Raw genomic sequence first — 12865 nt, forward strand, 5'->3', positions numbered from 1 at the left:
GAAATATGGTGTAGCCTGTGACAATACTTGTGTGGGTAGTCCTGAACGTGGATTGTCTCCCCTGTGCTGATGAGTGATGTGACTGCGGTGGGTGAGTGACAGGGATGCAGGAGGCAGAGTATGTGCGTTTTGGAACTGCTTCTGACGTAGTGTTTCACAAAGTCTAACTCAAAAGTAAGTTCAGTTTGGTTTTGGTGTGAGAGCTGTTATGTTGACTGAGAACTAACAGGACTGCAAAAAAAGATAAGAATCACAAAGGTTCTCCGCAGTCCAAGCACTTCCAGCCCCAGCTTCACCATCCTGTAAACAGAGGGTCCTCCCAGGCAGATGCAGGATGCCTCCTGCTCCGTCTCCGTGGGACTAGTCGGTGTTCCTGCGGGAGACCTGCTTAGGTTTGACCAGCCACGTTACTCTCCGACAGATTCACCAGTAGGAAATGGTACAGCCAGTGTGTTAAGGCAAATAGGAATGTGTCTCCATCCTTTTACGAAGCACATAAAGATATCTGGCTAAAATGATGGGCTTTTTTAATAAGTGCTTTCAGGAAGTGGAAGATGCTCAGCGGGATTGCCACCCAGCAGCCCTCCTTGTTAGGTTGTGCAACACGCGCCTGCGAGCTGCAGTCCGAAGTCTAATTTAGCAGAATTAATAAACAACAGAAACCCGTAAATATCTCGGCGGAGGAACAGGCAGCCCGCTTTGAGCTGCGCACCTCGGCCACCGACACCCCCAGCCTGGCTGCCAGGCCGCCCGGCAGTCCCCGGGGGCTTTCCTTGCCGCTCACAGGCGAGCGGAGGAGGAAGAGCCGCAGCAGATCCTGCCCCGGGCCCGGATCGATCGGCGGCCACCGGCCAAGGTGGGTGGGCGAACCCCCCGTCCGGGCCCGGCGGGCGGCAGCTCCCGGCCCATCGCTGCTGCGGACCGGGGCCGGGGCCGGGGCCGGGGCCGGGGCCTGCCCACCCCTCCCGGGCCCGAGCGGCGGCGACGGGGCGCGGCGAGGAGGGGCGTGCGGCGGAGCGGCCGGCGGATGGCGGCCTTTGGTATCGCTCGCTGCTGCTGACCGCGCCGCTGCGGCTCGCCGAGGTGAGAGGGGGAGGACAGGACGGGCCGGGCCGGGCCGAGCCGGGCGGCGGAGAGGGCGGGAGCGGCGGGCCGGCAGCCACGGGCCCGGAGGGGGGCGGTGGCTGGGGCCGGCGTGGGAGGCCGAGGCAGCCCGCTCCTCCCGCCTCCCCCCGGCCTCTCCGCCAGCCCCGGCCCGGGATGGTGAGTAGCGGGGGCCGGGGGGGGCGGCGCGGGCCGCGCCCGGGGGCACCGGCGGCGGGAGGGGCAGGCCCGGCTTGGGCGAGTGAAGGCCGCGGCATTGTGAGGAGGCGGCGCGGCCCTCGGCGGGGCGCAGCGGCCGCGGGGCCGCCGCCGTTGGTTTCGCTCGCAGCCTTCCCTCCAGCATAAGCTCCGCTGCCGGCTGATCCTTTGCGGGGCGCAGGCTGACTCCGAGGGCCGCCCTCCCCCCGAGCAGCGGTGCCCGACGGTGCGGAGGTGACCCTTGGGGAGGCCATGGCCGGCGGCTGGGCAGCATGGCTTGGCCCGGCAGGAATGCCATGGCTCAGGCGGGTGTCGGGGATCCCTCTACCCCCCCCCCCCGGCAGGAGAGGGGTTGTGGGGTTGTGCCCAGAAGCAGTGAGGGAACTCCTGCCTGAGCAGAGGGACAAAGAGGTGATGGCAGGAGCGTGCGTTGGCGCTGCCCATGTGTCCAGCAGAGTGTCAAACCGTGTGGGTGAAACGGTATTCGTTGGGCTGTAACTGCGCTGAACCGGAATTGCTTATTTCTCCAGGCCTTTCTTAGCTTTCTGAGGGCTGAACGTGTGTTTATCTACCTGGTACTCCTGGAAAAAAATTGAGCCGTGAAATTACAGGTTTAAAGCATGGCCGCTTTCCTCATCTCTTTTTGGCCGCCTGGATACCTATTGCACGTGGAGGTCAATTGTGCAGTGTTAAAATGTCCACACTGGCCCTCCCGATGTGCTTCCTCCTGATGGGGTGAGCAGAGTAAAGATCGTCGCTGCTGGAAGGAGGAGTTCCCATTTCCTATCCTCCTGCCTTATCTGTGCGGGATCCTTTTTTGGGCTGATTCAACACACCAGTCTGACAGAAGGCTGGTGAAATTGCTCATAGGAGGTCCTGACAAGGAAGGGAGATGGGACCTCTCCTGACTAGCTCAACTGCTTGTGGAAACGCAGCCTGACTCAGTCAGGTTTTATTTAGAATACTTGCATGCCATTGCAGGAAACTTGTAATTCAAGAGCTATCTTCTGTTTTGTTTGAAGCTTGGTGAAATTTTGGTTTTGCTTTCAGCCTGCTGCTGGCTGATAAACCCAGCTTCTGTGCTGAGAAGCATGCTAAATGCATTTCTGTCTGGAGTGTGGGAAAAAGCTACTGTGGTTGGTTTTGCATTTATGGTTTGATTTGTTTTGCCATTCTTCCTAATGATAAAACTATGCAAGTGTCTCTTTCTGATGGGTGACATCTGCTGGGTTTGTACCCAGAGAGTTTATGTAGCCATTCCAGGGCCATCCAAACCAGGATCAGAAGTTACACAGAGAAATTCCCAGTGGAGAAGTTTAAATGTTGGTCTAGTTCCTCACACAAATACCAAGTTGCTAATACAAAGGGATGTTTCAATCCACAGGCAACTTACTCTCTGAAGTTAATGTCCTAGAGAACACAGAAGTTCAGCTGTCCAACCAGTCATACAGGTTTTCAGTATTTTTGGTTTGGTGTTACTGCTGAAAAAAAGTTTGTAGTCTTGCCCATTTCTTTTTTTAAAATCCGAGGTTTTTAATGATGTCATATAATGGTTTTGAAATGCAGTTATATTTGTAAAGCATAATTATTTAATTGGATAAGTGGGGTTGGAATGCAACAGGACAGTTTTATTTGGATCATGAAACCTTTTTGTGTATGTATTTTGTATTTTTAGGAGCATGAAAGTCTTCAGTGTTTGTCCTGCAATTTTGATGGAACGTGTTGTAGTAAGCATTTTCTGCAGTGGTTTGCAGTCCTCACTGTCAGGCATGCAAAGCTGCTTTTCCAGCTCTCTAACTAAGAAGGAAAACCCTCCCTGGTAAAGGAGACAAACCAGAGCAAATATTTTCTGCACTGTGAATTTCCATTTACTAAAACACAGAGAGCTGTCATTTTAGTTTTGTAGTTATCTTCCTCTTAAGAGTAAAACTTTGTGCTGCTACCATGGCTAAAAGCTGTTAGGACAAGTTGGAAAGAGAGAACTACTCATAAAGAGGAAGACTCAAAGAGTATAGGGGCAAAATCATCGTCTTCCTGTCATCCCATTATTTTTAGCAGTAGAAGCTGTCCTAGAAGATAAATGTTCCTTGTTCTAGTATTGAGAGGTGCTTCAAAATGACTTTCTTCTTACAGAAAATGAAGTTTCTGAATGGAGTCTGTGGTCTCACAGGAAAGCTTAGGTGGTAAATGAAGTCATTAGACCTTTTCTCTGGGGCTTTGTCCCTAGCTGTAATAGTTCCTTCTTGTGCCTGATGACCTTAGTCCTGAGACTGAGTAAAGAAGCTGCCAACTTTTTCAAACTCTTATTCAAACAAGCACAGAAAATACCCCTCCTCATCATCACTGAAAAAGCACGGGAGGTTTGCTTACAACTCTCAAGAATGGCTTTTCCTGTGAAGTCTCGCTGGGACTGTCTTGGTCCTCTTGTGAAAGAAACTCAGAATTGACCTCGCCTTTCTCCCCTGTAGTGATCTTTGCTTTCCTCGGATCAGTGGTATTGATTTTATTGCTCTTCTTGTACTGTGCAGCATGGATCTTCCCATGCAACTCTCCTCCTGGCTCCCACGTTTTCCACTTTGTATTTCTTTGAGGGGACAGAAACCTTAGTAATAACATCAGAACTAATTAAAAGAGCTCATTCATATGCCTTGCTGTCACAGCAGGACTTTGATGCTCTTTTTTGTGGTACATCTTTTAATTTATGAAAGGAATTTTATTACATATATATGAATACATATTGTATAATATGGAAGGAATTTATACAAGGGAAGCATCTTTCTAATTATAGCTCAAAACTATGTGTTTGACAGTTTGTGTAAAAACAAAATACAAACTGTCACCCATTTTGGTCTTTATTAGCTATTTGTTTTCTTAGAGCATGCTGTTAAGTCATAAGGTGTGTCTGCATCTGAGAACTTGGCTTTGGCTAGAGGCACTGAGAGGGTTGTGCACTGGGTCCCTTCACTGAGACTTTCCAGTAGAAAGGATAAATGCTCTTCCTGTGGGTCCTGTCCACAGAAAGAAATTGCCGAGGCAGGAATGCTGTGAGAATGGAATTGGAAATAGAGATTGCAGATGAGTAAAAATGGTTAACAGTTTTGTTTCACGATGAATTATCAAGGATTATGGGCAGCTATTCTTTGAAGTATTTTAACTGTGTACCAAATAGGTCAACAATAACACCTTCAGTTGGTTATTTACAAATAATGCAGAAACAGGAGAAAAGCTAACTTTTTAAGTGAGTGGCTTTGCAGGTAGAGCAAAGAGCCACATCACATATTCTGTAGATGAAGAAATTCCGAAGCTGGGCTTTTTCAGTCACCTTTAATATTGCCTTCTTACAGTAGCGGTGCATGGGGTTTGAAACTGTAAGCTTTAGATGAGTTGAACAAGCAGAGAGTAGTCAAATCTTAGCAGGGTGTATCAGCTGGGTATCTTTTGTGAAAATCCAGTTTCTGGGTATTGCATCAGTAAGGAAGGATGTAAGTCTTGAACTGTTATTATGAATACATGAGTTATTTTCATTCAAAGTCTTTGCTGGGTTTGGCAAGTCTACTTTTCCTGCATTTCTAGCTGAGAATCCAAACATGGTTCTGCCTGGACACCGAGTCGTTCTTGTGCCTGCCATCTGGTGGCCAGATACCACAGCTGACTGGACTGGCTGCAAAAACCCAGCTGAGGCTCTGTCTTAAGGATACTGGAGAAAAAAGTAGATCCTTTTGTCACTGAGCCATGCCTCAGATGGACATCGGGTTTCACATGATTTTCCTTGAGGAGAAATAGATTTTATAAGTTCTGTTACCATCTTTCTTCTCTTTCCTAGGATATGATGGAGCTCCTAGAGGAAGATCTCACCTGTCCCATTTGCTGTAGCCTGTTTGATGATCCTCGTGTCCTGCCCTGTTCACACAATTTCTGTAGAAAATGTCTGGAAGGAATTCTTGAAGGAAACGTGCGGAACGTGCTTTGGAGGCCGTCCCCTTTCAAGTGCCCCACGTGCAGGAAGGAAACTCCCGTTACTGGAGTTAACAGCTTGCAAGTCAACTATTCCCTGAAAGGTATCGTGGAGAAGTATAACAAAATCAAAGTAACTCCAAAAATGCCTGTGTGTAAAGTGCACAGCGGGCAACCCCTTAATATTTTTTGCCGGACAGACATGCAGCTGATCTGTGGGGTTTGTGCCACCCGTGGTGACCATACAAAGCATGTTTTCTGTTCTATTGAAGAAGCTTATTCCCAGGAGAAGCGGGCTTTTGAAACCCTGTTTCAGGGCTTTGAAACTTGGCGTTGTGGAGATGCCCTCTCGCGGCTGGATACCTTAGAAACCAGTAAGAGGAAAGCTCTGCAGATGCTGACCAAGGATTCTGACAAAGTGAAGGAGTTCTTTGAGAAGCTGCAGCACACACTGGAGCAGAAACGAAATGAGATTCTCTCTGACTTTGAGACCATGAAACTTGCAGTGATGCAGGCCTACGATCCGGAAATCAATAAACTGAACACAATTCTGCAAGAGCAACGGATGGCTTTTAACATTGCAGAGGCCTTCAAAGACGTGTCTGAACCCATTATATTTCTGCAGCAGATGCAGGAGTTCAGGGAAAAAATCAAGGTGCTCAAAGAAACCCCTTTACCTTGCTCCAGCGTGGACATCAGCCCTACAATGAAGAGCTTTGATACCAGCCAGTGGAATGGAATAAAACTAGTCGATGTGGACAAACTTTCCTTGCCTCAGGAAAACAGCACTCTTAAATTCAAGATTCCTTCAGTCTTTTCACGCAGATTTATAGTGACCTCTCTTATTTGCTTGCTTATTCTTGCTGTCACCAGAATGTCCTTTGTGGAGTCAGTTGTTGACAATCTCCAGTGCTGGAAATCTCAGTTCTTTACAATTAGCTTGTCCTATTTGGCAGATACAGTGGAGATAGCAGATCATGCAGTCTTTTACTGGGAACAGATGACAGATGGAGCTTCACTTCTAAGAGAAAAGTGTAAAAACTATACATTGGTTGTACTGGATAATGTTGCACAGTTTGTGTGCAAATATAAACTGTTGTGAAGTCCCTGCGGAAATATAAGAACTAAGAGAGATCTGGTGAAGAAAACATAGAACCTCTTAAAATTAATTGTTTTTCTAAGACTTCAGTGAAAACATTCAAAGATTCAAAATGTTTCCAAAACATTCATACTGCTCAAATAGTTTGAGCACTGATAAACTGGAAGATGAAATGGAGCTTTGAAAAACACATCGTTTCTGGATTCTTCTTCCAGTGGTGATTATAGGAATATTATTCACTGTAAATCATTTTTATTACCAAAATATAGGGCCAAACTGTGTACTTAGTTTAATGTTAATGTAATTGTAGAATAAGATAAAAAGTGTCACTTCCTAAAACATCATAGTTAACATTTTTTTTTTTTTCTAACTGGGAGGTGGTTTCAAAAGAGGAAGAACAGTTGTGATGATTGAGAAAAGCACTGCACTGAGAGGCTTGTTGAGGACTGCCCTTCCACTCCAAAATACAGAGTGCATCATTCATGTTCAGGAACCACTTTCTATCTGAGGATGTTACTTCTCACTGAAATACATATATGGTTTTTTTTTTTGTATAACCAAATGTTGTAATTACTGTATTCAGATTACTGTAGATATTGGTTATTGTTTACATGTTCTATACAAAAACATATCTTCAGGGCAAGCATAAATTCTAGGGGTGAGTGAAATCAGTTGAGGTTGGTAAGAGAAGAACAAGCTGCAAGATTGTCCATACTTTGCAGATAGTATATACTTTGCAGTTTACTTTTCCAACATCAAATAGTTGGGGTGACTGAGCTGTCCTGTTAGATCCATGTTTCTCTGAAGCCACACTTTCTTAAAAAGTGGCCTTAGTGTAAACAGTTCAGTGTGGTGAAAGGCACACACAGGTCAGGCACAGGAAGGCAACTTGCGCTCTGGCCTGCAAAGGTAGCAGGTAGAGCAGTTTCTCTCCTGTCCCTCTCTGTCTCCCCAGATAGTAATTCCAAGAGCTGGGGGAAAAGGTGGGATGATTTCTTGGAACAGAGTGCGTAACATGACGGTAGTATGGATGTTGTTGGTGTTTGGAAGTGCTTTAGCACTGGAACATGTATAGGCTCTTCTACTGTTACTGGATTTTCGTGTACTTTGCTTCAGGAATTAATTGGATTTTCTTTGTGTATTGACTTGGCCATAGGATAACAGTGATTTAAAATGAACCGTAAGCTTGACTTCTCTGAAGTGCCCTTCTTTAAGAGCATACAATACTGAAATATATTGCTTGAAGCACATCTGACCTCTTTTTTGCAGTGGTCCTATGAACAGCAATGTATAGAATGAAAACATTTAGTTGGCATTTCCAGGAAACAAATGTAATGCGTGTTATACTTTGGGAATATTCGTTGGGCTCTCTCAAGGTTTAATAAGTTGTGACGGTCAATTCACTGTCTTCCAGTAGTCCTTGCAAGCTGTTCATTTCAAAAACAAAACATTACATTCCAAGAATCAAAGTTTCCAAGCAACCAAACCCTGCAAACAAAATTATTGTACATTATATTTACATCTTCGTTGCCCGGGAGTCCTGTTGCTGCTCCACACCTCACTCCAAACACTTGCTGAAAGCATTGAATCGTTCTAGGAGCTGCAGATGCCTTGCAGTTTAGGAAGGATCAAGTCACAAACGCGTAGATCGGAGAGTTACAATTCTTGAGTGGTTGAGAATGATGAGTGATCGAGAGATGGTCATTCTGAGTGTGGGAGGTATGAGATTTGTAACCTGGGCTTCTACCTTGCAGCAGTTCCCTGAGTCCAGGCTAACACGGATGTTGAATGATGATGACCAGGAATTTAAACTGGTGAATGGAGAGTTTTTTGTGGACAGAGATGGAACTTTGTTTAGTTACATCATGGACTTTTTGAGGACTCTTCAGGTCTCCTTGCCTACTGATTTCTCAGACTATCAGAGGCTGCAGAGAGAAGCAGAATTCTATGGGCTCTACCCTCTGGCCGACATCCTGAGCCAGGAACACTTGCTGAAGCCAAGGCTGGAGATCTTGGAAGTGCGTTTTTCTCTCCAGGAGATGCAGGCCTTCTTCCGGATATTTGGTTCCTGCAGTACCACTGTTGAGACACTAGCTGAACAGATCACTGTGTTTACAGGGCAGCAGTCAGGACAGAGCTGGAACAGCCCTTTTCCTTCTCAGAATCCACTCATTCCACTTCCTTTGGAAAGACCTTCTCATCACGACATGGTTTTTCAGTGTGGTACTGACTACTCTGCTGGTGACCAGTTTGTGGCCAGGTACTCTCCTTAGTGTGACTTCTCATTATGGAAGTGTCTTCGTGACTTCTAGTTCATGAAGTACATGCTACATGCTGGAAAAGCTCACTTCAAAGAAACTATTGGACAGCTGTCCGACAGAAAAGAAATATGTTTCCTTCTTTCTGCTAGTTCAATGTTATCTTTTTCTAGTTCTGAAATACCCAGTTTATTTTCCATTACACTGATTTGCCTGTTCTTCAGCTTTCTAAAATACTGTTCTCAGTGTTAGGTTTTGAGTTCTGTTGGGTCTTTCTCTCTCTCTGCCCTTTCCTCCTCACTTGCTCTCCCAGGCTTTAGAATTTCATGGCATCAATGACCTTCTAGAGGACTTGAAAAACATAGAGTAAAATGAAGCCAAGGAAATAGAATAAATAAAGAGTGAAGTACTGGGGAAGCCTAAAATCTTCACTAGCTCATGGTTCAAAAGACATACATATGGAAAAGTGGAAAAAGAGAATAGCTAAACAGGGTTAAAAACACCAGTGGAACTAAGATAGCAATTCAGGGACTGGCAAGCTTTTGTAGAGCTTTTTACTGGGGGGAGGGAGAAGGGGTAGATTAACTATGTGCTACACAGTGGCTTTTCTTTGAATTCAGAATCAGGTTCTGTTTTTATTAAGATTACTGTATATCAGTGATTTCTGTGATAGCAGTATCGTATTCTAATGACAACTTACATTTTTTAAACAAGCTTTTGCTGGATGTTTCTATTGTATAGAGACATGTTCTTACTGTATAAGAAAATGTAACCTAATTTGTCCTCTGTGGCTGTTAGAACATCTGGAATTTTATGGAAATTTCATTTATATATTTCCAAAAGGGTTATTCTCTCTGAATATATGAATCAACACAGCAGTCTTTTGATTATTTTAAAAAAATAATGAATAAAGTTTATCTTTCTTCTAGCTTTCTTTAACTAAGCAAGTAGAAGAAAAACTACTTTGCATTTGACAAACCTTAACTTTGTAATGTATTACTAATTTTAATGGACTAACAATGGGTTGAGTAGGTTATGGCAACTTAAATAGTGGGGAAAATATTCCTGATTCTTTCCTTTATTCAGACTTGGTAAAAATTTTCCTCTGCAGATCAATAGAAAGGCTTATCTTGAGTAACGAAACAAGTCAAGTTTGGTTATGTTTCCTGCTGAATTTCTGTCGACTTGGTCTTTGTGGTGACATGGACTCTTTCCCCTTTTTTGTGCTTTCCATGAATGTTTGGTGTACTTCACTGTGAACTGTGGAACAGTTTCACCCCCGTCAGCGGATGTATTTTGTAACAGTATTTTTATCTGACTTCTGTTCCTTGAAACGTCTGGAGAGATTCTTAAACTGTACTTTATATCAAGCAAAATCATTTGAGGCAATGTGAAAATGATTTTCATACTTGTAATCACAAGACCTGCTGTACAAGGTAACTTTGCAATAAATGTCACTGTTTGTAGAGAGAGATCCCGTGTAATGAAAAGTGATGCCGTTGGGGTGAATGTGACTTCACCGTCCTTTCCGTCATTTCTTCTTACCTGGAAAACTGTTGCAGCATTATATAGAGCATGGCATTCACCTCTCCCCCATTAAATGAAATGAGATGGAGGTTATCACAGCTATTTCTTAAGAAAGTAAGCTTTGGTGTGGGGGTGAAAGAGAGGTGCTTCTTCCCCAACATGTAACTGTATGGGTTGAGAATTATTGTTCTTACAACAAGGGAAAGAGTTAAATTGTCCTCAAAGGACGAAAAAAATATCCGGAACCTTGTAAACCTATGCAACTGTGCTGACCTGCACCATCTGAGGACCTGTTTTGTTTTGTTTTTTAAAAAAAAAATAGCTTCCATCCTTCAAGAAGTAATTGAAGTGTGTTGTAACTGCTTTTTTCTTATTTTAGGTATGTTTCCATAAAGCCTGATAATAGAAAGCTGATTAATGGTACTAATGTGCTAGGCCTGCTGCTCGACACTTTATTCAAAGATGGATTTCGCCTCATAAGCACGAGGACTGTCTCCAGTGCAGAAAAAGTCGAATGCTACACTTTGGAAAGGATGAGGAGACCAGCAGGCCTGACCGTCATGGCGAGCCAAACCCCAGGGAGCTCCAGGGCAGCACAGGCAAAGAGAAGCCAAGTGCAGAAAGGGAAATAAAGCCTTTCCCTTTCATCTCGTGAAGGTGGAAGAGGGGTGTGTCACCACCAGTGGCCTTTTTCTCTTGGCTTGTTTGAAACTGCAACTATTGAGGGAAGTAACAAACAAACAATTTTCTTTTTTTTCAAGTATTCGGAAAAAAAAAGATTGTTTTCCTGCCTGTTAAGGCTCCACCCTCTTCAACTCTAAATAAAAGAGCCACAGATTCAATACTGGTTTTGTGGACCAGATTCCAGCATTTTCAAGGGTTGTTTTTGTTTTTCTCTGGGGCTAGAATTTATATTGGGACTTGCAAAAAATCAGCCGTTCCTTCTAGAAAATCGTTTTTATGTTCTGTGCTAATCTGTAAATAGATTTTAAATACATGATGATACATGAAGAAATAACAGCTTGACACAACTGTCTTCCCAACAGTTTGGAGAAGCTGGAGGAGGAACGCAAACCTCAATGATTGAATGTTGCTTCTACTTTCAAAAGATACATGTACACTGATTGTCTTGCAGTTAGCCAAAAGCACCGTAATAGAAACATCCCAAGTTGTATTGCTGTGCGGCTCCAGACATGAGAAAGTGGCTTTGTGAAGCTGCCACCAATGTCTGTGAAATAAGGTGGTGGTGTCTCTCGCAGAACACTCCTCTGTGCTCTCCTCCCACTCCAAAGGCTGCTTCTAGAATGGATTGAGAGCAGCCCTGAGGAGAAGGACCAGGGGGTGCTGATTGATGAAAAGCTCAACATGAGCCAGCAATGCACAATTGCAGCATGGAAGGCTAACTGTATCCTGGGCTGCATCAGAAGCAGCATGGCTAGCAGGTCAAGGGAGATGATTCTTCCTCTCTCCTCTGGTGAGATCCCACTTGGAGTACTGCATCCAGCTCTGGAGCCCCTAACATAAGAAGGACATGGACCTGTTGAAGCGGGTCCAGAGGAGCGCCACGAAGATGATCAGAGGGCTGGAGCACCTCTCCTATGAGGACAGGCTGAGAGAGTTGGGCTTGTTCAGCCTGGAGGAGGGAAGGCTCTGGGGAGATCTTATTGTGGCCTTCCAGTACCTAAGGGGGGCCTACAGGAGAGCTGGAGAGGGACTTTTTACAAGGGCATGTAGTGATTGGATGAGGGGGAATAGCTTCAAATTGGAAGGTAGATTTAGATATTAGGAAGAAATTTTTCCCTGCAAGGTTGGTGAGGCACTGGAACAGGTTGCCCAGAGAAGTTGTGGATGCCCCATCCCTGGAGGTGTTTAAGGCCAGGCTGGGTGTGGCCTTGGACAACCTGGTCTAGTGGGAGGTGTCCCTGCCCATGGCAGGGGGGTTGGAACTTGATGACCTTCAAGGTCCCTTCTAACCTAAACCATTCTATGATTCTGTGATTCTTAGTGTTGAGAATTAAATGATAAAGGTCTTTGTCACCAAAGGGTCAGTTAATTTTTAGAGCTTTAATTTTAAAAAAGAATGAAAATGTGATAAACAGTCCTTCAGGTGGAAGAGTTAGTGCAGTTTTAAACAAAATAGTACAAAGGATTTCTTAATGCTTGTTAAGTGCAAAACATATTTAGGAGGCAGGCTTGGCAGAAGTGGCTTTAAAAGCCTTGGGAATGTTAGCCCTGTACAATGCTTTGTAAAGATGCCAAAATTAGCTCAGGTACCAGGAGAGGTAAGTTAATGAGGCCTTATAAATTAAGAATCTTTTGTCCTCCCTTCAAGGCAGGGAAAGATGATAGCAATAACTTCAAGGATTCATTATTTGAATCTGACTTTTGTTGTTGATAAAACACCATCTTTCCAAAGTTACAAACAGCCAAGTAGAGCTCGTTTGGGCTTTCTTGTCTGACTAATTAGATCTGGCTTTTTGTTAGCTTTAAAATTTATTACTTTATTTGCAGCACTTAATAATGGGGGTGAGGGGTGGGAATCAAACATCTGTTTCTTGCCCTTAGGAGTTTCAATGAAATGGATCTTCACAGACTGGTGGTGCCACTATCGGACATCTCTTTTCTTTTCTGCCACTGTAGTGCATTTTAGCTTGACACAAGTTCAGAAGTTCAGCGGCAACAAAGAGGTCCTCTTTGCTTGTTCTAGAGCTTTCTGGGTTGAGAA

General features: G+C 44.5%; 2 protein-coding genes across 2 annotated transcripts; both read left to right on the top strand.

Moving 5' to 3' along the window:
- The first annotated feature begins 4312 nt into the window (after positions 1-4312).
- TRIM13 (tripartite motif containing 13) lies at positions 4313-6390 on the top strand. The gene has a single exon (XM_082489289.1). The coding sequence runs from the start codon at positions 5129-5131 to the stop codon at positions 6356-6358; it is 1230 nt and encodes a 409-aa protein (XP_082345415.1). The 5' UTR covers positions 4313-5128; the 3' UTR covers positions 6359-6390.
- A 1274-nt stretch (positions 6391-7664) lies between these two features.
- KCNRG (potassium channel regulator) lies at positions 7665-10772 on the top strand (the record flags this gene model as incomplete). Its single annotated transcript, XM_082489269.1, has 2 exons — positions 7665-8615; positions 10520-10772. The coding sequence occupies exons 1-2, from the start codon at positions 8035-8037 to the stop codon at positions 10770-10772; spliced, it is 834 nt and encodes a 277-aa protein (XP_082345395.1). The 5' UTR covers positions 7665-8034.
- Positions 10773-12865: the final 2093 nt, after the last annotated feature.

The sequence above is a fragment of the Vanellus vanellus genome (genome assembly GCF_965231255.1).
Source record: "Vanellus vanellus genome assembly, chromosome: 1".
In the NCBI taxonomy this organism is placed as follows: Eukaryota; Metazoa; Chordata; class Aves; order Charadriiformes; family Charadriidae; genus Vanellus; species Vanellus vanellus.